Below are 26,715 nucleotides of genomic sequence, written 5' to 3' on the forward strand. Positions count from 1 at the left end.
AGCCTCTCACTCTCACGCCCTTGCTAGTCACTGACTTGTTTCCATGGCAGCAGGTCACACCAGAGCTGGCGCTTCTCCCCTTACTCTGCCAGATTTGCTCGTTCCCAGGCAGACGCCCTGGAGAGCTGGCACACTGTAAGGGATTCTGTGTCTGGGCTTGAGGACCAAGAATACAAAAGCTGTTTTCCCAGTGGGTAGGGAGGCAAGCTGGCAAAGGCTGCCCAGTGGGATTCCCTGGCCTGGGTCGTGACACCACCCCCCAGCCCCTGGCACGCCTGATGGCAGATTAGTGAGCCTGGGAGGTAGAGCTGGGGAGGCAGGTGTGGCAGGGAGGGTCACCCAGAGCAAGCCCGGGCTAGAGCAAGACCCCCCGTGCCAGCCTAACTCAGGCCAGACATAACTGTGGTGGCAGGCGACAGGTTGGGTGAAGGAGGCTGCTCCTCCCTGGAGGCTGGGGCGAGGAGAAGGAGCTGATTATATGCACCCCACATAATTGATCTTCATGCGGCCTGAGAAGGCGTGGAGCTGGGCAGCTGTGCCCAGGACAGCAGCCACCTGCCTCTGCAGGCCACGCTCTGCTGTGCAGCTCACCTCTTGGTTTGGTGGACTGACTCCAAGGCCTCTGACTTTCTCCACAGCTTCCACCCTCACTGGTGGCTCAGCTGGACGCCTCCTCCAGCCCTGTCCACAGCCTGATTGTCTCCGTATCCTAAACGCTCCTGCGCTAGGCTGAGCTCTGCCTCATCAGAATGCCCGCACTCCTGCCGACCTCAAGCTTTTATCTTCTACACAGAAATGGGAAACTGGGAGAGGAGGGCTGAGTGCCATGGGGATAGAGTAAGTGGTTTAGGGACAACAGATGGAATTCTCTGAGGAGCGGTGGGATGACTGAGCTGGCAAGCAGAGACCCCCTCCACCAACCCCAGTACTGCTGGGTGTCTTGTATGGCAGGTGGGGCTGGATGGAGCAAGGCCTACTGGGTCTCCCTGCAGCCAGATATGCTGCAGGCGGTCCCTGCTGCCCGCCCCCCCACCACCACCCTGTGCTGACCTCCTCAGCCCCGCTCTATCATCTCTTCCCTCGCTCCCTCCACCCCTGGCCCACCCACACCTGAGCTGCTTAGGAGTGCCGGTCTTGGCCTGCATGCTGCAGGATGGGTGCTCTTGGGCAGATACTTGATTCCTCTCCTCTTACTGAGGAAAAAGGACTCTGAAAAGAGGGCAAGTTAGGGCAAGAAGACTGAACTACGTGCGGGCTAAGTGGAAAGGAACCAGGGGAGATGCTGAAGAGACACTACCAGAGAAGGACTCGGGGTACCAGTCAGCCCTAAGGGCCTGCTGGTCCCGGGGATGGGTTGTGGGGCCAGGTGAGGCGGGTCCAATGGAGAATTCTGGTTCTGATTGGACCCTGTCTGACAGCCTGAGGGCCTGTGAAGTATCCATTTGACAGGAAGGCAGGGATAAAATCAAACCTACTCCTTTTTCTTATAGTTCACATCTTTGAGCCTTGAGCTACAAACTAGCCTCTCCTGCTGACTTTGCCATTTCCTGTGTTCTCCGACACCCAGGTGTAAACCTCAGGTTGATAACCCACACTTTCCACGTTTACTCAGTTATCAAATTCTGAAGGTCCTTCACAAAACAGTTGCCTTTTATTCCCACTTCCTCCACCTGGCCCAAGTCCCTGCTCCGATGCCTAGACTACTGAACAGCCTCCTAGCCGTGATGCCCTTTGGTCTGTCCAGGGCATCATGACTAGATTCATCTTGCAGAAGAATTCCATCACTTCACATGTTACTGCCATGTTTATTGCCTTCCGTGGGGCTCCCTGTTGCTAGCCAGGAACAGTACAGGCTCTCTGTTCTTTAGCTCAGGACCTTTTCCAGTTTGGCACACAGCCTACCTACCTTTCTGGCTTTATCTCCCAGAACGTCCTAGCATGCACCTTTGACTCAAATCAAATCAAACTAGATTACTCAGTGTTTCTTTTTTTCTTTTTTTTTTTCTTTCTTTTTTTTTTTTTTGCGGTACACGGGCCTCTCACTGTTGTGGCCTCTCCCATGCGGAGCACAGGCTCCGGACGCGCAGGCTCAGCAGTGATGGCTCACGGGCCCAGCCGCTCTGCGGCATGTGGAATCTTCCCAGACCGGGGCACGAACCCGTGTCCCCTGCATCGGCAGGCAGACTCTCAACCACTGCGCCACCAGGGAAGCCCCCTCAGTGTTTCTATCTTTTCTTTTTTCTTTTATTTATTTATTTATTTAGGGTTGTGTTGGGTCTTCGTTTCTGTACGAGGGCTTTGTCTAGTTGTGGCAAGCGGGGGCCATTCTTCATCGTGGTGCGCGGGCCTCTCACTATCGTGGTGTCTCTTGTTGCGGAGCACAGGCTCCAGACGCGCAGGCTCAGTAGTTGTGGCTCACGGGCCTAGTTGCTCCGCGGCATGTGGAATCTTCCCAGACCAGGGCTCAAACCCATGTCCCCTGCATTAGCAGGCAGATTCTCAACCACTGCGCCACCAGGGAAGCCCCTCAGTGTTTCTTGAAAGCACTTTTTCTTCCTCTTAACCTTTGCTCCTGCTTTTCTCTCTGTCTGGAAGGGTCCTCTCTCACATTCATTTAAAAATATTTATTGAGCACCTTCTTTGTATTTTGAACATCTTCAGGCTTACAGAAAAGTTGAAAGAGTAGTACAATGAACATGTATCTAGATTTACCAGTTGTTAACCTTTTGCCACATTTCTTTCTCTTTTCTCTCTCTTTTTCCCTAGATCCACTAAAAATAAGTTGCAGGCATTAAGACACTTCACCACTAAATATTTTGGCCCATATCTCCTAAAAATGAGGATATTTTCTCATGTAACCACAATATCCTTTTTAAAAATTTGTGGTAAAACATATATAACGTGAAACTTACTATTTTAACCATTTTAAGTATACAGTTGCGTTGCATATAGCTGATTCACTTTGTTATACAGCAGAAACTTAACACAACATTGTAAAGCAATTATACTCCAATAAAGATGTTAAAAAAAAACATGTATACAGTACATTCACAGTGTTATGCAACCATCACCACTATCCACTTCCAGAACTTTTTCATAATCCTGAAAAGAAACTGTACCCAGTAAATGTCCCATCCTCCCCTGGTAACCTCTGTTCTACTTTCTGTCTCTATGAAGTTGCCTGTTCTAGGTAGTTTATGTAAGTGAAATCATGCAATATTTGTCCTTTTGTGTCTGGCTTATTTCACTTAGCATAATGTCATCAAGGTTCACCCATGTTGTAGCCTTGTCAGAATTTCATTCCTTTTAAAGGTTGAATAATATTCTATTGTATGTGTATATCACATTTTGTTTAGCTACTCATCTGTTGATGGACACTTGGGTTGTTTCCACCTTTTGGCTGTTGTGACCAATGCTGCTAGGAGCACGGATGTGCAAGTATCTGTTTGAGTCCCTGCTTTCAATTCTTTCAGGTATATACCTAGAAGTGGAATTGCTGGGTCATATGCTAAGTCTATGTTTAACTTTATGAGGAACTGGCAAACTATTTTCCATGGCGACCAAGAAATTTCACAGTGCAGTATTATTATCTAGACTAATTACATTTCTCCACATATCCCTAAAATCTAGACAAGTCCTCTTGCCCTTTTGTTTTTCATGACATTGATATTTTTGAAGAATATTTTTGAAGAATCCAAGCTAGTTTTCTGGTAAAATATCTCAATTGGAATTTCTTTGAATGTTTCCTCACAATTAGATTCAGGTTAAACCTTTTGCAAGAATACTACATAAGGGACATGTTCTCTCTTGCGTTGTTTCAATCATTTAATATTGCTTTATCTCATTAGTGTTGATGCTGAACCACTAAGACACCTTACATATAGGGGTACAATGATAGGAAGAAAAGGGGGATAGAGGCAATGGAATCACACCTTTAAATTGCTGATGAAGGGAGAGTTTCAGTCTAGAATTCTATAGACAATGAAAATATCCTTCAAAATGAAAGAGAAATAAAGACTTTTTCAGAAAAATGAAAGATAAGAGAATTTATTGCCAGCAGACTTGCACTGTGAGAAATGCTAAATGAAGTTATTTAGTCTGAAAGGAAATTTGGAAACTTGGATTTATAGGAAGGAATGAAGAGCCACAGAATTGATAATTCTGGGTAATTATAAAAGAATGGCTTTTTTCTTCTCTTAATTTCCATAAAAGACAAATGACTGTTTACAGCAAAAGTAATATAATTGTAAGATGCAGTTTATGACATATGTAGGAATAAAATATATGATAATAGTACAAAAAATGGGAGACTAGATTATATTATAGTTTTTTCTTCTGTGAAATATGGAGTTCAATTACACTGTGAGAAATTAGTGATACATATTTATAATTTCTAGAGCAATCATTAAAAATAATAAAAAGGTATAGCTAAAATGCAAAGAGATGAAACAAAGTATAATATTAATTATATTTAATATTGAATTATAATGTGTGACAATTATATCATATTAATACTATTACATTTATAACATTAATTATGTATGATATTAATATAAATATAATATTCAATTCCTCAGAAGAAGTCAGGAAAAGAACTGAGGAACAAAAGAAGATATGGGGCAGACCTTCCCCGGTGGCACAGTGGTTAAGAATCCACCTGCCTATGCAGGGGACATGGATTCAATCCCTAGTCCGGGAAGATACCACATGCCACTGAGCAACTAAGCCCATGCTCCACAACTACTGAGCCTATGCTCTAGAGCCCACGAGCCACAACTACTGAGCCCGCGTGCCACAACTACTGAAGCCCGTGCACCTAGAGCCCGTGCTCTACAACGAGAGAAGCCACCGCAATGAGAAGCCCGCACACCGCAACAAAGAGTAGCCCCCACTCGCGGCAACTAGAGAAAGCCCGCGTGCAGCAACGAAGAACCAACGCAGCCAAAAATTAATTAATTAATTAATTTAAAAAATATAATAATAAAAAAAGAACATATGGGGCAAATGGAAAACAAATAGCAAGATGATAGACTTTGTTATGGGTTGAATTGTGTCCCCATTGAAATCCTGCACCTCCGAATGTGACTTATTTGGAGACACAGTCTTGTTTCTTTTGTCTTTAAAATTTTATTTTATTTTATTTTTTTGGAGATAGAGTCTTTGTTGTTTTTTTTTTTAGCTTCATTAAAGATAAGCTCCTTTATTTCATACAAATATACAGATACATATACATATAGATCAATATATAATCTTTTTTCTGACTTTATTTTCTTTTTATTGAAGTATAGTTGATTTACAATGTTGTGCCAATCTCTGCTGTAATAACAATTTTTTTTAATACTAATTACAGCTTTATTTAATAAACCCTGTCCTTGGTTATTATATCCTACTTTTCCAAGGAGATAGAGTCTTTACAGAAGTATTATGTTAAAATGAGGTCATTAGGGTAGACCCTAATCCAATGTGACTGTTGTCCTTATAAGAAGAGGAAATTGGGACACAGACATGTACAGAGAGAAAATTATGTGAAGGCACAAGGAGAAGATGGTTGTCTGCAAGCCAAAGATTGAGGCCTGGAATAGATCCTTTCTTCACAGCCCTCAGAAGGAACCAACCCTGCCAACACCATAATCTCAGACTTCTTGCTTCCAGAACTATGAGTAAATAAATTTCTGTTGTTTAAGCCACCCAGTCCATGGTACTTTGTTATGGCAGCCCTTGCAAACTAACACAGACTTAAACCCAACTGTATTAATAATTCCATTAAATAGAAATGCTCCAATTAAAAAACAGAGCTGGTCAAAATAAAAAGTCAAAACCCAACTATAGTTGACCCTTGAACAATGCAGGGCTAAGGGGCACCAACCCTCCCTGCAGCGGAAAATGTGAGTATAACTTTACAGCTGGCCCCCCCGATCTGCAGTTCTGCATCAACAGTTTCAACCAACTGATGATCGTTTAGTATTGTAGTACGCATTTATTGAAAAAAAAATCCGTGTATAAATGGACCCTGCAGTTCAAACCTCTGTTGTTCAACCTGTATATATCTAAAAGAGGTATAATTTTAACATACATAATGTAGAAGGGTGAAACAAGATATTCTATGCACATAGAAAGCTGGTATGGCTATATTAATATTGGACAAAGAAATGTCACGACAAGGAGAATTAGCAGAGAAAAAGAGAGACATTTCATAATCAAGAAAGGGTCAATTGAGGAAGGAAGATATAATCCTAAATGTATACGCACCCAACAAGAGCTACAAAAAATGAAATAAAAGCTGACAGAACTGACAAACCTCTTAGATAGCCTCATCCACCAGAGGGCAGACAGCAGAAGCAAGACGAACGGCAATTCTGCAGCCTGTGGAAGGAAAACCACATTCACAGAAAGATAGACAAAATGAAAAGGCAGAAAACTTTGTACCAGATGAAGGAACAAGATAAAACCACAGAAAAACAACTAACTGAAGTGGAGATAGGCAACCTTCCAGAAAAGGAATTCAGAATAATGATAGTGAAGATGATCCAGGACCTCGGAAAAAGAATGGAGGCAAAGATTGAGAAGATGCAAGAAATGTTAACAAAGACCTAGAAGAATTAAAGAACAAACACCTAGAAGAATCAAAGAACAAACAAACAGAGATGAACAATACAATAACTGAAATGAAATGAAAAATACACTAGAAGGAATCAGTAGCAGAATAACTGAGGCAGAAGAATGGATAAGTGACCTGGAAGACAGAATGGTGGAATTCACTGCTGCAGAACAGAATAAAGAAAAAAGAATGAAGACAACCTAAGAGACCTCTGGGACAACATTAAATGCAACAACATTCACATTATAGGGGTCCCAGAAGGAGAAGAGAGACAGAAAGGAGCCGAGAAAATATTTGAAGAGGTTATAGTCAAAAACTTCCCTAATGTGGGAAAGGAAATAGCCACCCAAGTCCAGGAAGCGCAGAGAGTCCCAGGCAAGATAAACCCAAGGAGAAACATGCCGAGACACATAGTAATCAAACTGACAAAAATTAAAGACAAAGAAAAATTATTGAAAGCAGCAAGGGAAGAATGACAAATAACAGACAAGGGAACTCACATAAGGTTAACAGCTGATTTCTCAGCAGAAACTCTACAAGCCAGAAGGGAGTGGCATGATATATTTAAAGTGATGAAAGGGAAGAACCTACAACCAAGATTACTCTACCTGGCAAGGATCTCATTCAGATTCGATGGAGAAATCAAAAGCTTTACAGACAATCAAAAGCTAAGAGAGGGGCTTCCCTGGTGGTGCAGTGGTTGAGAATCCGCCTGCCGATGCAGGGGACACGGGTTCGTACCCCGGTCTGGGAAGATCCCACATGCCGCAGAGCGGCATGGCCACTGAGCCTGTGCGTCCGGAGCCTGTGCTCTGCAACGGGAGAGGCCACAACAGTGAGAGGCCCACGTACCACAAAAACAAACAAACAAACAAAAGCTAAGGGAATTCAGCACCACCAAACCAGCTCTACAACAAATGCTAAGGGAACTTCTCTAAGTGGGAAACACAAGAGAAGAAAAAGACCTACAAAAACAAACCCATAACAATTAAGAAAAAGGTAATAGGGACATACATATCGATAATTTCCTTAAACGTGAATGGATTAAATACTCCAGCCAAAAGACACAGTCTCACTGAATGGATACAAAAACAAGACCCATATATATGCTGTCTACAAGAGACCCACTTCAGACCTAGGGACACATACAGACTGAAAGTGAGGGGATGGAAAAAGATATTCCATGCAAAAGGAAATCTAAAGAAAGCTGGAGTAGCAATACTCATATCAGATAAAATAGACTTTAAAATAAAGAACGTGGGCTTCCCTGGTGGCGCAGTGGTTGAGAGTCTGCCTGCCGATGCAGGGGACACAGGTTCGTACCCTGGTCCAGGAGGATCCCACATGCCGCGGAGCGGCTGGGCCTGTGAGCCATGGCCGCTGAGCCTGCGCATCCAGAGCCTGTGCTCCGCAACGCAAGAGGCCACAACAGTGAGAGGCCTGCGTGCTGCAAATAATAATAATAATAATAACTACAAGCAATACTTGAGTGTAGTTAGGGACACATAAAAAAATTTTTTTTAATAAAATAAAGAATGTTACAAGAGACAAGGAAGGACACTACATAATGAACAAGGGATCAATCCAAGAAGATGTAACAATTATAAATATATATGCACCCAACATAGGAGCACCTCAATACATAAGGCAACTGCTAAGAGCTATAAAAGAGGAAATCGACAGTAACACAATAATACTGGGGGACTTTAACACCTCACTTACACCAATGGACAGATCATCCAGGCAGAAAATTAATAAGGAAACACAAGCTTTAAATGACACAATAGACCAGATAGATTTAATTGCTATTTATAAGACATTCCATCCAAAAACAGCAGATTACACTTTCTTCTCAAGTGCACACAGAACATTCTCCAGGATAGATCACATCTTGGGTCACAAATCAAGCCTCAGTAAATTTAAGAAAATTGAAATCATATCAAGCATCTTTTCCAACCACAACACCATGATATTAGAAATCAATTACAGGGAGAAAAATGTAAAAAACACAAACACATGGAGGCTAAACAATATGTTACTAAATAACCAAGAGATCACTGAAGAAATCAAAGAGGAAATCAAAAAATACATAGAGACAAATGACAACGAAAACATGACAGTCCAAAACCTATGGGATGCAGCAAAAGCAGTTCTAAGAGGGAAGTTTATAGCAATACAAGCCTACCTCAAGAAACAAGAAAAATCTCAAATAAACAATCTAACCTTACACCTAAAGGAACTAGAGAAAGAAGAACAAACAAAACCCAAACTTAGTAGAAGGAAAGAAATCATAAAGATCAGAGCAGAAATAAATGAAATAGAAACAAAGAAAACAATAGCAAAGATCAATGAAACTAAAAGCTGGTTCTTTGAGAAGATAAACAAAATTGATAAAACTTTAGCGAGACTCATCAATAAGAAAAGGGAGAGGACTCAAATCAGTAAAATTAGAAATGGAAAAGGAGAAGTTACAACGGACACCGCAGAAATACAAAGCATCCTAAGAGACTACTACAAGCAACTTTATGCCAATAAAATGGACAACCTGGAAGAAAAGGACAAATTCTTAGAAAGGTATAACCTTCCAAGACTGAACCAGGAAGAAATAGAAAATATGAAGAGACCAATCAAAAGTAATGAAATTGAAACTGGGATTAAAAATCTTCCAACAGACAAAAGTCCAGGACCAGATGGCTTCACAGGTGAATTCTATCAAACATTTAGAGAAGAGCTAACACCCATCCTTCTCAAACTCTTCCAAAAAATTGCAGAGGAAGGAACACTCCAAACTCATTCTATGAAGCCACCATCACCCTGATACCAAAACCAGACAAAGATACTACAAAAAAAGAAAATTACAGACCAATATCACTGATGAATATAGATGCACAAATCCTCAACAAAATACTAGCAAACAGAATCCAACAACACATTAAAAGGATCATACACCATGATCAAGTGGGATTTATCCCAGGGATGCAAGGATTCTTCAATATATGCAAATCAATCAATAGATACACCATATTAACAAATTGAAGAATAAAAACCGTACCATCATCTCCATAGATGCAGAGAAAGCTTTTGACAAAATTCAACACCCATTTATGATAAAAATCTCTCCAGAAAGTGGGTATAGAGGGAACCTACCTCAACATAATAAAGGCCATATGTGACAAACCCACAGCAAACACCATTCTCAATGGTGAAAAACTGAAAGCATTTCCTCTAAGATGAGGAACAAGGCAAGGATATCCACTCTCGCCCCTATTATTCAACTTGGTTTTGGAAGTCCTAGCCATGGCAATCAGAAAAGAAAAAGAAATAAAAGGAATACAAATTGGAAAAGAAGAAGTAAAACTGTCACCGTTTGCAGATGACATGATACTCTACCTAGAGAATCCTAAATATGCCACCAGAAAACTACTAGAGCTAATCAATGAATTTGGTAAAGTTGCATGATACAAAATTAATGCATAGAAATCTCTTGCATTCCTATACATTAACAACAAAAGATCAGAAAGAGAAATTAAGGAAACAATCCCATTCACCCTTACAATAACAAAAAGAATAAAATACCTAGGAGTAAACCTACCTAAGGAGGGAAAAGACCTGTACTCAGAAAACTATAAGACACTGATGAAAGCAATCAAAGATGACACAAACAGATGGAGAGATATACCATGTTGTTGGATTGGAAGAATCAATATTGTGAAAATGACTATACTACCCAAAGCAATCTACAGATTCAGTGCAATCCCTATCAAATTACCAGTGGCATTTTTTACAGAACTAGAACAAAAAATCTTAAAATTTGTATGGAGACACAAAAGACCCCAAATAGCCAAAGCAGTCTTGAGGGAAAAAAGTGGAGCTGGAGGAATCAGAATCCCTGACTTCAGATTATACTACAAAGTACAGTAATCAAGACAATATGGTACTGGCACAAAAACAGAAATATAGATCAATGGAACAGGATAGAAAGCCCAGAGATAAACCCATGCACCTATGGTCAACTAATCTATGACAAAGGAGGCAAGGATTTACAATGGAGAAAAGACAGTCTCTTCAATAAGTGGTGCTGGGAAAACTGGACAGCTACGATGTAAAAGAATGAAATTAGAACACTCCCTAATACCATACACAAAAATAAACTCAAAATGGATTAGAGACCTAAATATAAGACCAAACACTATAAAACGCTTAGAAGAAAACATAGGAAGAACACTCTTTGACATAAATCACAGCAAGATCTTTTTAGATCCACCTCCTAGAGTAATGGAAATAAAAATGAAAATAAACAAATGGGACCTAATGAAACGTCAAAGCTTTTGCAAGCAAAGGAAACTACAAACAAGACAAAAAGACAACGGTCAGAATGGGAGAAACTATTGCAAACAAATCAACGGAAAAAGGATTAATCTCCAAAATATATAAACAGCTCATGCAGCTCAAAATTTAAAAAAACAAACAACCCAATCAAAAACTGGGCAGAAGGGCTTCCCAGGTGGTGCAGTGGTTAGGAATCCACCTGCCAATTCAGGGGACACGGGTTCAAGCCCTGGTCCAGGAAGATCCCACATGCCATGGAGCAACTAAGCCCGTGTGCCACAACTACTGAGCCTGCGCTCTAGATCCTGCAAGCCACAGCTACCAAGCCTGCATGTCACAACTACTGAAGCCCGCGTGCCTAGAGTCCATGCTCCACAACAAGAGAAGCCACCGCAATGAGAAGCCCATGCACCACAACAAAGAGTAGCCCCCGCTCGCCACAACTAGAGGAAGCCCTCACGCAGCAACGAAGACCCAACGCAGCCAAAAATAATAAAGAAATAAAATAAATAAATTTACTTAAAAAAAAATGGGCAGAAGACATAAATAGACATTTCTCCAAAGAAGACATACAGATGGCCAAGAAGCACATGAAAAGCTGCTCAACATCACTAATTATTAGAGAAATGCAAGTCAAAACTACAATGAGGTATCACCTACCTCACACCGGTTAGAATGGGCATAATCAGAAAATCTACAAACAACAAATGCTGGAGAGGGTGTGGAGAAAAGGGAGCCCTCTTGCACTGTTGGTGGGAATGTAAATTGATACAGCCACTATGGGGAACAGTATGGAGGTTCCTTAAAAAACTAAGAATAGAATTACCATATGACCCAGCAATCCCACTACTGGGCATATACCCAAAGAAAACCATAATTCAAAAAGACACATGTGCCCCAGTGTTTATTGCAGCACTGTTTACAATAGGCAGGTCATGGAAGCAACCTAAATGCCCATCGACAGACGAATGGATAAAGAAGATGTGGTACATAAATACAATGGAGTATTACTCAGCCATAAAAAGGAACGAAACTGGGTCATTTGTAGAGACGTGGGTGGATCTAGAGACTGTCATACAGAGTGAAGTAAGTCAGAAAGAGAAAAACAAATATCGTATATTAACGCATATATGTGGAACCTAGAAAATGGTACAGATGAACCGGTTTGCAGGGCAGAAATAGAGACACAGATGTAGAGAACAAATGTATGGACACCAAGGGGGGAAAGCGGCAGGGGGTGGGGGATGGTGGGATGAATTTGGAGATTGGGATTGACGTGTATACACTGATGTGTATAAAATGGATGACTAATAAGAACTTGCTGTATAAAAAATAAATAAAATAAAAAGCTGACAGAACTAAAGGGAAAAAACAGACAAATGCACACTTACAGTCAGAGATTTGAATACTCCTCTACTGATAATTGGTAGAATATCTAGGCAAAAAAGCAATAGGATTTAGAAAATCAGAACAATATAGTCAACCAACTTGATATAATTGACATTAAAGAAACTCCACCCCATAATTGCAGAATAAATGCAGAACTTTTTTTTTCAAGTACACATGGAATATTCACTAAGCTAGATTATATCCTGGGCCATAAGATAAATCTCAGTAAATTTCAAAAGATTAAAATCTCATAGAATATGCTCTCTAATCACAATGGAATTAAATTAGAAAAAATATATATCTAGAAAATCCACAGATGTTTAGAAATTAAAGAATGTATTTCTATATAACTAATGAGTCAAAGAAGAAAACAATGAAATTAGAAAATATTGTAAGCTGAACAATAATGAAAGCACAGCATATCAAAATTTGTGTAGTGCAGCTAAAGAAGTACTTAGAGAGGGACTTCCCTGGTGGCAGAGAGGTTAAGAATCTGCCTGCCAATGCAGGGGACACGGGTTCGAGCCCTGTCTGGGAAGATCCCATATGCCATGGAGCAGCTAAGTCCGTGCGCCAGAACTACTGAGCCTGCACTCTAGAGCCCCTGTGCCACAACTACTGAAGCCCGCGTGCCTAGAGCCTGTGTTCCGCAACAAGAGAAGACAACGCAATGAGAAGCCCGCACACCACAACGAAGAGTAGCCCCTGCTCTCCACAGCTAGACAAAGCCCAGGCACAGCAACAAAGACCCAACACAGCCAAAAATAAATAAATAATTTTTTTAAAAAAGTACTTAGAGGAAAATGTATAACTTTAAATGCCTATATCAGAAAAAAAGGACAAAGTTTTAAAATCAATATTCTACATTTCTACCTTAAGAAGCCAGAAAAAGGGACTTCCCTCGTGGTACAGTGGTTAAGAATCCACCTACTAAAGCAGGAGACATGGGTTCGAGCCCTGGTCTGGGAAGTTCCCACGTGCTGCGGAGCAGCTAAGCCTGTGCGCCACAACTACTGAGCCTGCGCTCTACAGCCTGTGAGCCACAACTACTGAGCCTGCATACCACAACTACTGAAGCCTGCGCGCCTAGAGCCACCACTGCAATGAGAAGCCAGTGCACTGCAATGAAGAGCAGCCCCCGCTCGCCACAACTAGAGAAAGTTCGCATGCAGCAACGAAGACCCAACACAGCCAAAATAGATAAATTTAAAAAAAAAAAAAAAAAAAAGCAAGCCAGAAAAAGTTTGGTGGTGTCTCAAAAAGTTAAACAGAATTACCATATGATCCATCAATCCTACTCTTAAATATATACCCCACATATGTTCATATAAAAAGTTGTACATTGGGCTTCCCTGGTGGCGCAGTGGTTGAGAATCCACCTGCTGATGCAGGGGACACGGGTTCGTGCCCCGGTCCGGGAAGATCCCACATGCCGTGGAGCGGCTGGGCCCGTGAGCCATGGCCGCTGAGCCTGCACGTCCGGAACCTGTGCTCCGCAACGGGAGCGGCCACAACAGTGAGAGGCCCGCGTATCACACACACACACACACACAAAAAAAAGTTGTACATGGATGGTCATAGCAACATTAGTCATATAGCCGAAAAGTAGAAACAACTCAAATGTCCACCAACTAATGAATGGATAAACAAGATATGATATATCCACACAATGGAATACTATTCAGCCATAAGAAGGAATGAAGTAATTACAACATGTATGATTCTTGAAAACCTTATGCTAAGTGAAAGAAGCCAGACACAAAAGTCCACATATTGTGTGATTACATGTAAATGAAATATTCAGAATAGGCAAATCCATGGAGACAGAAAGTAGACTAGCGGTTGGCGGGGGGGGGGGGTACTGGGACTGACTGATAATAGAGTAATGGAAATGTTCTGGAATTAGATGGTGGCAGTGATTGCACAACATAGTGAATATACTAAAAACCATTGAATTGTACACTTTTTTTTTTTTTTTTTGGCACGTGGGCCTCGCACTGTTGTGGCCTCTCCCGTTGTGGAGCACAGGCTCTGGACGCACAGGCTCAGCGGCCATGGCTCACGGGCCCAGCCGCTCCGCGGCATGTGGGATCTTCCTGGACAGGGGCACGAACCTGTGTCCCCCACATCGGCAGGTGGACCCTCAACCACTGCGCCACCAGGGAAGCCCAATTATACACTTTTAAATGGTGAATTTTATGTTATGTGAATACTATCTCAAAAATAAAATAAAATAAATTAGTAAAAGACCAAGTTAAACCCAAAGGAAGGAAGAGATAGTGAAGAGCAGAAGTTAACGCTCTTCACTAATGCTTTTATATAGAAAATATACAAAGAACAGAGAAAGTTAGCAAAGCCAAAAGTTGGTTCTTTGAAAATATTAATAAATTGATAAACCCCTAGTAAGACTGATTAAGGAAAAAAAGAAGGAAGAGACAAATTATCAATTATCAGGGACAAAAGAGTGAAAATTAATTCAAAATAGATCTTAGACCTAAAGTAAAAACTAAAAAAAATAAAACATCTAGAAAAAAGCATAGGAGAAGATATTTATTACTTTGGGGTAAGTAAATATTTCTTAGGATATGAATAGCACTAACCATAAAAGAAAAAATTGATAAATCAAATTTCATCAAATTAAAAACTTTGGTTCTTCAAAAGACGCTATTAAGAAAATAAAAAAGCAAGCTACAGACTGGGAGAAAATATTCACAATACATATATTTAACAAAAGTCATGTATCCAGAATATATAAACAACTTTTACCACTCAATAATAAGAAGCCAAATAACCTGATGTTAAAATGGACAGAATATTTGAAAAGACACTTCACCAAGGAAATATACAAATGGCAAATAAATCCATTTAAGATGCTCAACATTAGGAAAATGCAAATTAAAACTACAATGGATGGCTAGCGGGAAGCAGCTGCATAGGGTTAGGTGCTTTGTGACTACCTAGAGGGGTGGGATAGGGAGGGTGGGAGGGAGGCTCAAGAGGGAGGGGATATGGGGATACAGCTGATTCACTTTGTTGTACAGCAGAAACTAACACACCATTGTAAAGCACTTATACTCCAATAAAGATGTGGAAAAAAAAACAAACCACGAGGACGTACCACTTTACACTCATTAAATGGTGAGAATTCAAAAGACTAACAATAACAAGTGCCGGTTGGATATGGGGCGACCAAAACTTTCATGCATTGCTGATGGAATGTAAAAGGGTAGAACCACTTTGATGATAGCACAGTTGTCAATCCTCAATAAAAAGATCTTTAAATAGTCAAAAAAAACCAAGTAGAACCGCTTTGGAAAACAGATGAGCAGTTTCTTGTAAAATTGAATGTATATTATGTTATACCTTCCAGCAATTTGGCTCCCTGGCATCTACACAAGAGAAATGAAAATAAATGCCTACACAAAGACTGGTACCTAAATATTCCTAAGAGCTTGATTCATTAGAGTCCAAAACTAGAAGTAACCCAAATGTTCATCAATTGATAAATGGACAACTACATTTTAGTATATTCATACAATGGAGTATTACTCAGCAACAAAGATGAGTGAAGTGCTGATAGACAACAACATGAATGCATCTCATAGACACTATACTGAGTGAAATAAGTCAGATATGCTGAATGGTGGCATTTGTATGAGTTCTAGAACAGGCAAAACAAATCTTTGATGATAGGAGTCAAATTGCCTAGGATGGGAGAGGAGGGAGAGACTGGATGCAAAGGAGAGTGAGGGAACTTTCTGGGCTGATGGAAATGTTCTAGATCTTAATTGGGTTGGTAGTTACACTGGTGTATAACTATTATTTTGGTGGCATGGCCAGAATAAATAAATAAAATAAGATCTGTAGTTTTGTTGTCGGTAAATGATACTTCAAAAAGTTAATTTAAAAAGAAATCAGCATACCGATACCTCCAATTCAAATCCAGCACTTCAGGACTCTTCCTCACCTTCCCCCATTCCTTTTTTTTTTTTTGGCCCCTCCTTGAGGTTTGTGGGATCTTATTTCCCCAACCAGGGATCGAACCCGTGTCCCCTACAGTGGAATCGTGGGGTCCTAACCAGTGGACCGCCAGGGAATTCCACCCCATTCCATATTTTCTTTCCCTTTTTTCACAGTGCAATTTCTGGTTCCCAACATTTATATGTTTATTCATTATTTTCTATTTTTAATACAAAAACAGCCAAACAGTTTTAGAATTAGTACACCAATACCATTATCAACAACAAACCTACTAAGTAAAGTTCAAGGTTTTTTTTGTGTGTGGTTCTTTTGTTCTTACGAAGTCCATGAGCTGTGTTCAAAATTTACTTGAATCCTTATATTCTTTTTCTGTGAGGTTATATTATTAATTTGACATACAGCTGGATTGATTTGTTACCATTTATATTCAATTTTAGGATTTTTGAAAATCTCTTTCGATATGTTTTTGAGTATGTAAAATGTTTATGTGCTTCAAGAGCTGAAACTGTATAAGGAAACATATTTAGAGAAATATCCTTCCTATTCTGTCTCGCCCACCCCATTCTTACCTACCCCCAATAGTAACCATTTTACTCATTTCTAGTTTACTCTTCCCAGTGTTCCCTTTTTCAAACATATATCTCATTTCCCCTTTGTTCTTACACAAAGGTAGTATACTACATACTTAACAATTTGTCCTGGTAATCACTCCATATCAGCTAATGGAAATCTTCCTCATTTTAAAAAATGGCTACACAGTATTCCCTTGGGTGGGTTTATTTAATCCGTGGACAAGAATTTAGGGTGTTTCCAATATTCTGCTTTTACAAATAATGCCACAGTGAGTACACTTATGCGTATGGTGTATTATGTTTGTGGAAGTGAATTTTCAGGGTAAATTCCTAGCAGTGGGATTGCTGGGTCAAAAGTAAATGCTGTCATCTTATCAGTGCCACCAGTTCCCCTCCATAGAGGCTGTGCCATTCTGTACTCCTGCATGTTTCCCCCAAGCCTTGCCAACAGAGTGTACTGTCCAAATGTTTTAGCATTTGCCAATCTTATTTGGAGTGAAGTTGTGCATCTTTTCATGTATTTAAGGGCAGACTGGAAACTCTTTAAGGTTTGGGACCCAAGCCATATATTTCACATACTACTCACAGTAACAGATGCCCCCTCTGCATTTGTTAGATGAATAAATGAATGAACTGGTTGGACTTATACTGGACTCATCATGTTTGCACTCTTGTGAAACCTGTCCCTGTGACAAGTTGACTCTTGTCCCAGTGTAGGGCAGTGCCAGGTGGCTGGCAGAGGTCTAGTAAAAGCGGAGATGGGCCTTCTAGAGGGAGTGAGTCCTGGACCTTCCCACTGCCAGGACTCCACCATACAGACAGGTGGAAGACCCTTTTCTCCCAGTGGAATATAGTAAAAAGGGTGCAGCATCACGAGAGCCGAGATATGCACAAAGCCATCGCAGTGCATGACACAGTAACCCTTTTACCCTAGTGGTATTGTTTCTATTATTTTTTTACAGTTTTTTTTGTTTTGTTTTGTTTTGTTTTGTTTTTGTTTTTGTTTTTGTGATACGCGGGCCTCTCACCGCTGCGGCCTCTCCCACTGCGGAGCACAGGCTCCGGACACGCAGGCCCAGCGGCCACGGCTCATGGGGCCCAGCCGCTCCGCCGCATGTGGGATCTTCCCGGACCGGGTCACGAACCCGTGTCCCCTGCATCGGCAGGCGGACTCTCAACCACTGCGCCACCAGGGAAGCCCTCTATTATTTTTAATACTTGTTAAATAAGTGCATCAACATGGATATGGTGAGACTTTTTTTCTTATTGATTGATTAAATAGGTAATATGGTTACATAGTTCAAAGTTCAAAAGTCTTATTCAATGAAAAATTTCCCCTCATTCCTTTTTCCAAGCTACCTTCCTCTCAAAGGCAACTGGTGGTATCAAGTTCTCGGGTGTCCTTTCAGAGATATTGTATGCATGAAACAAGTGAATACACACCTTTTAACCTAAACTATAGCAGAGTGTGCACAGTGTTCTGTAAATCCTTTTGTTCCCACTTAACTGTATATTTCACAGGTCATCCCGTTCTGCAGCAATACATAAAGGGCTTCCTCAAACTTTTTCACAGCACAGCATCCATCATTTACTACAATTTACATTCGGGTTGCCTTACTGAGAGATATTTAGGCTATTTATAGTCTTCGCTATTACAAACAGTGCTACAATGTTATTTTATACATACAAGAGTATCTGTAGGATACATTTCTATATAGGAACTGAAAGGGATATGTGCATTTGTAATTTTGATAAATAATGCCAAATTGGTGTCTTTGGGATTGTACCAGTTTACACGCCAGTATTGTGGGAGGTAATGTAGGATCCTGGGCGGCCATGCTCTTGAGAGCATGTAGAAAAGTTGGCTGGATTCTCCTCCACACTCTGCATAGGATGACTGTCTCCACTCTCATGTGAGAGGACCTCAGATAAACACTCAGCAGGCTGGCCCAGTGGCGGCACAGCCTCCAAAATAGGAATGGAACAGGAGCCTGCTTCTGAAGTTGACAGACAGCCTTGATGCCTTCCTTGACGAGAAGGCTCTAGGAAAAGATGGCTCCTGCCGTCAAGGCCACACAACCCCCAGAAGTGACTTAGATGGAGACTAGATTTCCCTGGAGTTTAGGACTGACCTTCACAGCTGGTACATAAATGGTTCTCACAGGCTGGACAGGACCAACCAATCAAACAGTAGGTGTGAGTGAAGTGGGAAGGTTCTTTCAGCTTTGCGTGCTTACTATGTAGCAGTCCCTGTGCTAGTTACACTGGTGATAAGGATAAAATACTGTCCAGCAGTGGAGCCAATGAAATGTATTGTTGCAGCAATGTGGCATGCTATAATAGAATATAACCAGGTTACCAGAGGATGCAGAGGAGGAGGTCTTCACTCTTCTTAGGGAAAGCTGCAAGGAGACAACAGCATGCAACCCAGGTGGGACTCGCAGAACAGGAGCCATCGGAACCTCTTGGTGAGGCGAGGGAGGCTTCCACCCCACAGGAGGTCTCTAGGAAGTGCCTTTTCCTTCAAGAGACAAAGCACTGAAGTAGGACTCAAGAATTACCAAGGACCTTGTCCGCCTTGTGGAAGCCGCTACTCACCCTAAAATGCTGAGCTAAAGGGCCGTTTTCAGGAAGTCTCAGTTCCCAGAGTCCATTTTACATCCGTCTTGTGGCAGCGTTTAAAATTCTCTTATACATCTTTCCTGTCTCTCTCTCGCACTGCAGTAAGTTCTTGAAGCTTAGGGACCAGGGTTCTGATTTGCCTGTGCTGTGCCCGGCACAAAGTTGTTCTCTAGATTAGACTCAGGTGGATGAACTGGAGACCTGCCTGCCGAGAAAACGAGCAAGCATGTTGAGGGGCCCCTCAGTCCTGGAGGTGGTGTTAACCCAAATTCGCTCGAGCTGGCACCACTGTGGCTTCCATCTACTTCTAGACTAATTCAGAAATGTCTTCCTTTCCCTGTTTACTCGAGTTGCTTGGTAAATTAGCTCCTTAAGCCCTCACTCTATTAGTGAGTTTGTCAGAGTTTGAGGGTGGATAAATGCTGCCACACCTGAGTCAATAAAGAATGAAGCATTGTGCCCCTCTTTGATGGGTGTGGCATGGTAGATACTATGACAGCTGAGATGCCAGCGAGAATTACAAAACAAGGACAGAGGGAAGCATGAAATGTGGGGACCGAATTAGGGTGAGCCATCCTGTACCTTTCCACCTCCTCGTAATGAGGTCTTCCTTGACGTCTCGGCACCATCACACCAGCCACTACCACTTGTGAAGCTCTCGGGAACCTCCCGGACACTACGTCGACTCTCCTGCCACTCTGACACTCTCCCCTCTTCTTTGCTGGTCTTCTTTCACCTTCTTCTAGAGAGAATTTTCCCAAGTGCCGTCTTTGGTCCTATCTTTGCACCCTCACCCTGTCTCCCTTTCCTCTCTCAGAGAACTCATCCATGGTCATGGGCTCAAATGTCAGCCCCTGGCAGGTGATTCCCCTCTGTCCCCTGGATTCCACACCCTTCTCTGACCTTGCTGCTGGACTTGACCTCCGGGTTTCCATTGCCTACTAGATGTTTCCATTTGGGTGTCCTGTGGTCATCTCAAACTAAACATGCATGAAATCAAGCCTGTCTTCCCCTCCCAGTTTCCATTTTTTTCTGCCCATGGCACCAGCATTCTCTCACCCACCCAAGCTCAAAACCTGAGTCATATTGGACGGCTCCTCCCCATCCTTCCTTCCCAAATGCAAGTCTTGCCAGCTTCCTTTGCAGCCTCTCGTATAGCTCTTTGTCCTTTGCACTGTCTGCTAATCTAGGTCTCAACACCCATGTTTTGAATATTTTATAGCTTCCTACTTGGCCCTCCTGCCTGCAGTTTCTTCCCTGTCTAGTCTGGTCAGACAGATTCTCCAGAATGATTATTTTTATCCTGTCTCTTTCCTGCTCAAAAACCTTCAGGCACTCTCATCACCATCGATGAGTCCAAACTCCTTTGTCTCAGGCTCAAGAACCTGTGTTTGTTCCGGCCACCTCACTAGTGTTACCCCACATGATATGAGTGCAGGCTCTGGAGCGGGACCCTGGGATCAAATCCTATTTATTCTCCTCAGTCACATGCTACGTAATCCTGGGCAAGTACTTAACCTCTCTGTGCCTGAATTTCCTCTCTAAATTGCGTTATAAAATGTTTATAATCGTTTCTAGGATTGCTGTGAGGATAAAAGGCACTTAGGACAGTGCTGGATACAGAGCAAGCACCGAAACGTTAGCTTTGGGTTGCGCTGATTTTTGTAGAGCAAGTGCTGCAGTCTGCACACATCTCCCCTGGGCACACACACCCACCTCTCCTCACCGCCTTTGCTCAGCCCAGTCCCTCAGTCTAGAATGTTTTTCTCTGTCTGCTGACTCTTACTCACCCTTCAAGGGCCGCTGACCTCCCATTTCCTCCCAACACACGCTTGTTTGGTGCTTTCTGCAGTGCAGCTCAGCCTCGGCTGGGTGGTAGTGGGCGTGTCGCGGTATATGAAACCAGCCATAGGCCACACAGGAATGCATCTTCCTGGGGTTCATTCTACTGGGTAAGTAAGTTCAGCCATTTTTACGTTACAGCAACTACTCCACACACATCATGGAGTAGAATGCAAAACTGGCCAAAGAGAAAACACACAACTACTAAGAATATTCAGAGTGGCCCCGGTGGCGAGTGTGCATTCATTCTGCAGTGGAAAGGTCTGAGAAGCAGGGCCTGGTGGGTTGAGGGGCCAGGCGTGATGACGTAAGGCGGGGGCCATGCCGACGTGGCAGTCCTGTGCTCAGGGCCCTTGCAGTGAGGGGTCCCTTTAACACTCTCTCCTTCCTGAGAACTGCGTGTCTATACCTTCCTACTTGCTCCAAGGTAGCAAGGTTTTTAACTTGTTTTTTAACTTTCCACATGGGTGGGTCTTATCTCTTCAACGCCACCCTAAACACCTGGAGTGCAGGTGCGGGTGGGAATGCAGGTGTGGGGTAACTCAGTGAGAAGACGGACCCGGGTGGGAATTGGGCCCTGGTGCTCACGGATGAAGCAGAGCACTTTCCCTCTCGGCCTCGGTCTCCTTATCTGTGAGCGTGGATAATACTCACCTAATGAGATGGTTCTGAGCAGTCAACTAGACGGCGTGAAGTGCAGCAGATGGCATGGGTTGGCGCTCACTAAACATCAGATCCCTCCCAGCGCACCAGGCTGTCAGCAAACATCTGATTCTCGAATGTTCCCACCCCCAACCGTGTCCTCCTACCTGCATCTACTCCCACATCCTCTGCCTCCCTTCCTGTCACCGTGGATGCTCCGGTCTAAGTCCACACTCTTCCTTGTGTCCTAGTCCTGGCCCTTCTCACCTTCACAAAGACTCCCTGTGGGATCACTCTCCTCACCGGGTCATTACGCTGTACTATCACTCTACCTAAAACAAAAGACGAGACAGAACAACAAATCAAAACGGTTCCTTGATCCCACACCCTCTCTAGTGGCCACTCGTTTCTCTGCTCCCTTTACAGTAAAAGGTCTCTGAAAAGATCAGCATGCTCCCCGTCTCATCCGGTCTCATCCCCAGCACTCTGTGGGAGCTGCTTGTCCCCTGTGACCGCCACGTTGCCGGGTCCAGCGTGCTCTTCTTCTCAGGCTTCATTTTACCAGCCTCTCAGAGGCACCTGAGACTTTGACCCTCTGCCCAGGCTTCCCAGGCCCTACCCTCTCCTGACTTCTCTCCAGTCTGGCCCCGCCTCGGTCTCCTTGCTCAGGCCTTCTCCTCCCTTGCCTCTAAGCACAGAAGCCTCAGGGCTGTCCTCGGACCACTTCTCGCCTCTAACTATACTCACTCAGGTAATCTCACCCACACACACGGCTTTAAATGCCACCTAAAAGATGCCCTAATTTGTATCTCAAACCCAGAGCTCTCCCTAGAGTTCCAGACTTGCATGTCCACTGCCTACTCCCCAGCTTGGATGTGTCACAGACCTCAAATCTGAACCCTTGATTCCCCGCCCCACCCTCCCCTTCCCGCAATCTTTCCCATCTTAGTAATGGGAACTCTGTTCTTCCAGTTGCTCAAGCCAAAACCTTTGGAGTTATCCTTGGCTCCTCTCTCTCTTAAACCCCACAGCCAGCTGATCAGCAAGTCCTGTCGGTTCGTTCTCCCTTCAAAATACAGAAAGAAAAGAAGCTGGCCGCTTCTTACCGCCTCCATCTCCCACGCGGGGCTAAATCACCATCACCTCTCACGAGGCCAACTCCAGTAGCCTCCTGAGTGGTTTCATTACCTCTTCTTCCCCCAAACCCACAGTCTATTTTCTACCAACAGCCAGAGTAATGCTTTGAAGACGTAAGGTTGATTGTTATTTATTGACTTAAGACCCACCCCACCAGTGTTTTCCTCTCACTCAGGATAAAATCCAGGTTCCTCGTCCCGGTCCGCAAGGCCCTATGGGACCAACCTGCTACCTCTCTGGCCTCATCTGCCGCCCGCTTCCTCGCCCCCTCTGCCCGGCCCCTGGCCTCTGTGCTGCCCCTGGGCCAGTCTGGAAACACTCCTGCCTTGGGGAGGCTGTGCTTGTTGTCCCTTCGGCCTGCCCGATGCCACTCTGTCAGAGCCTCCCCTGACCAACCTCTTCAGCACCCTTGGCATTCTCTGACCTCTCACCCTAATTTTGCCCAGCACTGACCACCGCCTGACATGATACTGACACGTTTGTGTTGTCCACCTCCTCACCACTAACAGCCCAGAAGAGCTCTAGAGCCCAGCACACAGCAGGCGCTCAGCAGCCGGGCAGGGCCACGGCGGGGACGGGAAGAGCCCAGTGCACGGGCCCCAGTCTCTGCGCCACCACATACCTGCTGCTGGCGCTTCTGGGCAACTTTGGACAACCGGCTGCGCTTCAGTTTCCCTCTGTAAAATCTACCATGAAGGATTTTTAGGAAATTTAGGGATAATACATTGAAAGTACTTGAGGCATGGTCAGTGCTCAATAAAATGGGGACTAAAAAGGCCACTTGGGGGCTTCCCTGGTGGCGCAGTGGTTGAGAGTCCGCCTGCCGATGCAGGGGACACGGGTTCGTGCACCGGTCCGGGAAGATCCCACGTGCCGCGGAGCGGCTGGGCCCCTGAGCCATGGCTGCTGAGCCTGTGCGTCCGGAGCCTGTGCTCCGCCACGGGAGAGGCCACAACAGTGAGAGGCCCGTGTACCGCAAAAAAAAAAAAAAAAAAAAAAAAAAAAAGAGCCACTTGATTGCCCTCTAGGCCTGTTCCCAAGGAGTTAATAGTTCTGTCTCTATCTGCTCCAGGATGGAGGGCTGATGTATCAAATGAAGTAACACCATTCAAAGGAGTACTGATTCTGTTCTCCATGTCATATGTCCCAGGGTCCCCTAAGCGCTGTTTCTGAATACGGCCAGTTCTCCATCTCCAGGACCATCCAGTTCCCTACCACAGCTCCTCAGATGATGGCCATCTTTGAGCAGGTCCTGCAGGTTGAAACGCTCCCCCAACCCTGCTTTGGATCCAGGTGGCCCTCATGTGGGAAGTACAGGTGCTTGCTGGGAATGTGTATGTCTGTCTGGACCTTATGAGTCATGGGCCCCATGGATCCTGCTCTGACAAAGAACCCATTTTTCTGAGGTGGGCAGCCCTGGGCAGGCTAGGTGGTGGGTCCAGTGGGGTTTTCCTGGCTGGTAAGGGAAGGTGGCTAGAATAGTGTGCACCACCAGGGGGCGCCAGAGGTTGCTCAGCGCTCGTGAGGACTGACCGTTGGTTTTTTTTTTTTAAGTTGCCTCTCTTTCCTTCCTCTCAGGTCTAGGGTTAGGCAGTGGAAGAGGCACTCGCACCTTGCAGGAAAGCATGGTGCTAGCTCTCTCCCACCTGTCAACTTGCTGGGTGCTGCCAGTCCAAGCAAGGCCACATTAAGAGACTGGAGGTCAGGCTTCCAGGCTCCGAGTTCTTTATTGATAAGCACTAGTGAACCCCTTGCCCCGTAAGCTCAGTCAGTTCTGCCCTCAGATTCCCAGCCTGAGGTGCGGAGTGCATCTTTGCCTCTTCGGTCTTCTGCCTTCTGCCCGAGTCCCAAAGCTGTGCCTAATTTGCCACGTCATCCCAAAGGACCGCAGTGTTCAGGTCAGGCATGTGGCAGGCTTCAGAAGGGTCATGGCCAGGTCCTCGTCCTCAGAGACCGCTCTCCATGTAGGAGGTGCTTGGCTTCGGCTGTGTCGGTTCTCAGAGGCGGCACCGGGAGCCTGCTGGCTGGACCTCCAGATTCAGCCTCTTCCCCTTCCCTGTGAACCTCTTTCCTGCCAAACGTTCTCCACAGCAGAGCTGAGCCGAGGGGCAGCAACTTGTTCTAGCTTGTGTCTGGAGGTTCTCAAGTAGCAGGCGAGAGGTCTTAGGTGGTGCTTCAGAGGGGATAGAGATGCCAGAGGCTGTGCGAGGGAGTGTGGGATGGAGGGAAAAACCCGAGTCAGTTAAGTCTCTTGATCTGCTCTCACCAGCCCCAGCTCTTGGCCACGGCCTATAGTCCTTGGCCAACCTCTCAGTATCAAATAGACCCTTGGGCCCTAGTGTACCCTTCCTCCACCATTAGCTCAGAGATAAGTATTAAGGCAAGCTTCTGCCTCCTGAGCCCAGCACCTTGTAGAACCTTCTTGCCTGCTCAGTGAGGACCCCCCAAGGCTGCACCTGTTTCTTCTTCAGGTCAGGATGGCCCCCATCCAGGACCAGCAGGCTGGTGGTGCCTGGAGAAGTCCCTGGCTCCCCTGAGAGCCCCCGACCGGCCTCTGACCTGCACTGGAAGCGGGGATCACCGGGGTGGGTCTGCAGCACCTGCCACACTTCTTGGGGAGGCTCCAAGCCCATCTTCTCTGCCCGATGCCAGCGCTGCAGCCGTGTGATCCCTGCGGGGGTGGAAAGAAGACAGTGGGGCCTCGTGGGGGGCAGGGAAGCGTCCAGGCTAGAGAGTGTGGGTGGAGGGGTGTGTCAGGACCTCCACACCCCTGGTGTCCAGAGACAGTGCTGAGAGTATCAGGCAGGGGCTGGGGCTGCTTGGGCGCCGAGTGGGTGGCAGGACTGGCTCCGGGATGTGCTCTCGGGGCCTGAGGGGGCTCTCACCTGTGCAGGGCCCATACTGCCAGGCCAGGTCAAACTGCCTCAGCAGCTCCATCTCCGCTTCATCCTCGCTCGGAGGCTGGGGCTCTTCCCCTGCAATGACATGATGCTGCTCAGGCCTGCCCAAGCCTGTGCCCTGCCGGGCTGGTCCCCTGCCCCTCGCCTCACAGCTGACCCACTGTTCCCCAGCCCTCACCGCCCCTTTGCCTCTGCTGTCCACTGCTAGGTCTGGTGTAGGAAGTAGAGAACATACTTCACTTCGCCTTCCATTGCCCACGTCCTCTCGTGTCCCTCACATCCACTCCTCCCGCCCTCCCACACCTCAGAGACCTAGCTCTGGTGCCAGCTCCCCCTTGCTGTGCCCAGCGGAGCCCTCCCTCCTCTTCACTACAGGGTAGGAGTCAGTGATGAGCCGTTTCCGGCCCATGGCGGCCACCCAGGCAGGCGGAGAAGGAGGCGACTGCCGGGAAGGAGAGACAAGCCAGCGGGCACGAGAGAGACAGCTGCAGAGAGAGAGAGAGTGAGAGAGGGCTGGGGCCAGAGAGCGAGCCTGGGGCCAGCGATGGGCAGACGGATGACCCAGACAAACAGAAAGGAAGTCCGAGGGTTCCAAGGAATGACGCCTCTCCCCCACCCCCACAAGCATGCAAACAGCAAAGACCTAAGCCAATGGGAGGCCTCCTCTGAGGGGCGGGGTTTATCCCCAGCCAATGGCAGGTGG

The 26,715-nt window shown here is 44.8% G+C and overlaps 2 protein-coding genes across 6 annotated transcripts in view; one reads left to right on the top strand and one right to left on the bottom strand.

The window, feature by feature from the left end:
* The window catches only part of RAD9A (RAD9 checkpoint clamp component A), a 66,871-nt gene that overhangs the window by 3,641 nt on the left and 36,515 nt on the right, over positions 1 to 26,715 (top strand). The gene's annotated exons all lie outside the window — the stretch shown is intronic.
* POLD4 (DNA polymerase delta 4, accessory subunit) lies at positions 24,821 to 26,665 on the bottom strand. Of its 2 annotated transcripts, none has more exons than XM_067037704.1 (4): positions 26,191 to 26,665; positions 25,998 to 26,087; positions 25,672 to 25,783; positions 24,821 to 25,312 (listed from the first exon to the last, which is right to left on the bottom strand). In XM_067037704.1, exons 1-4 carry the CDS (start codon positions 26,243 to 26,245, stop codon positions 25,288 to 25,290), a joined length of 282 nt encoding a protein of 93 aa, XP_066893805.1. In that variant the 5' UTR covers positions 26,246 to 26,665; the 3' UTR covers positions 24,821 to 25,287. The 2 variants fall into 2 exon arrangements, with proteins under 2 accessions (XP_066893805.1, XP_058925418.1); XM_059069435.2 differs by having other exon boundaries at positions 26,325 to 26,637.

The sequence above is a fragment of the Kogia breviceps genome, chromosome 7 (genome assembly GCF_026419965.1).
Source record: "Kogia breviceps isolate mKogBre1 chromosome 7, mKogBre1 haplotype 1, whole genome shotgun sequence".
Lineage (NCBI taxonomy): Eukaryota > Metazoa > Chordata > Mammalia > Artiodactyla > Physeteridae > Kogia > Kogia breviceps.

What these genes read in the sequence shown, in the direction of transcription:
- POLD4 (XM_059069435.2), bottom strand. Translation starts at nt 26,421, where the DNA reads ATGGGCCGGAAACGGCTCATCACTGACTCCTACCCTGTAGTGAAGAGG. An exon ending in GGAGCTGGCACCAGAGCTAG is followed by an intron (nt 26,088 to 26,324) that starts GTCTCTGAGGTG and finishes ATGTCATTGCAG; the next exon opens with GGGAAGAGCCCCAGCCTCCG. An exon ending in GCAGTATGGGCCCTGCACAG is followed by an intron (nt 25,784 to 25,997) that starts GTGAGAGCCCCC and finishes CCACCCCCGCAG; the next exon opens with GGATCACACGGCTGCAGCGC.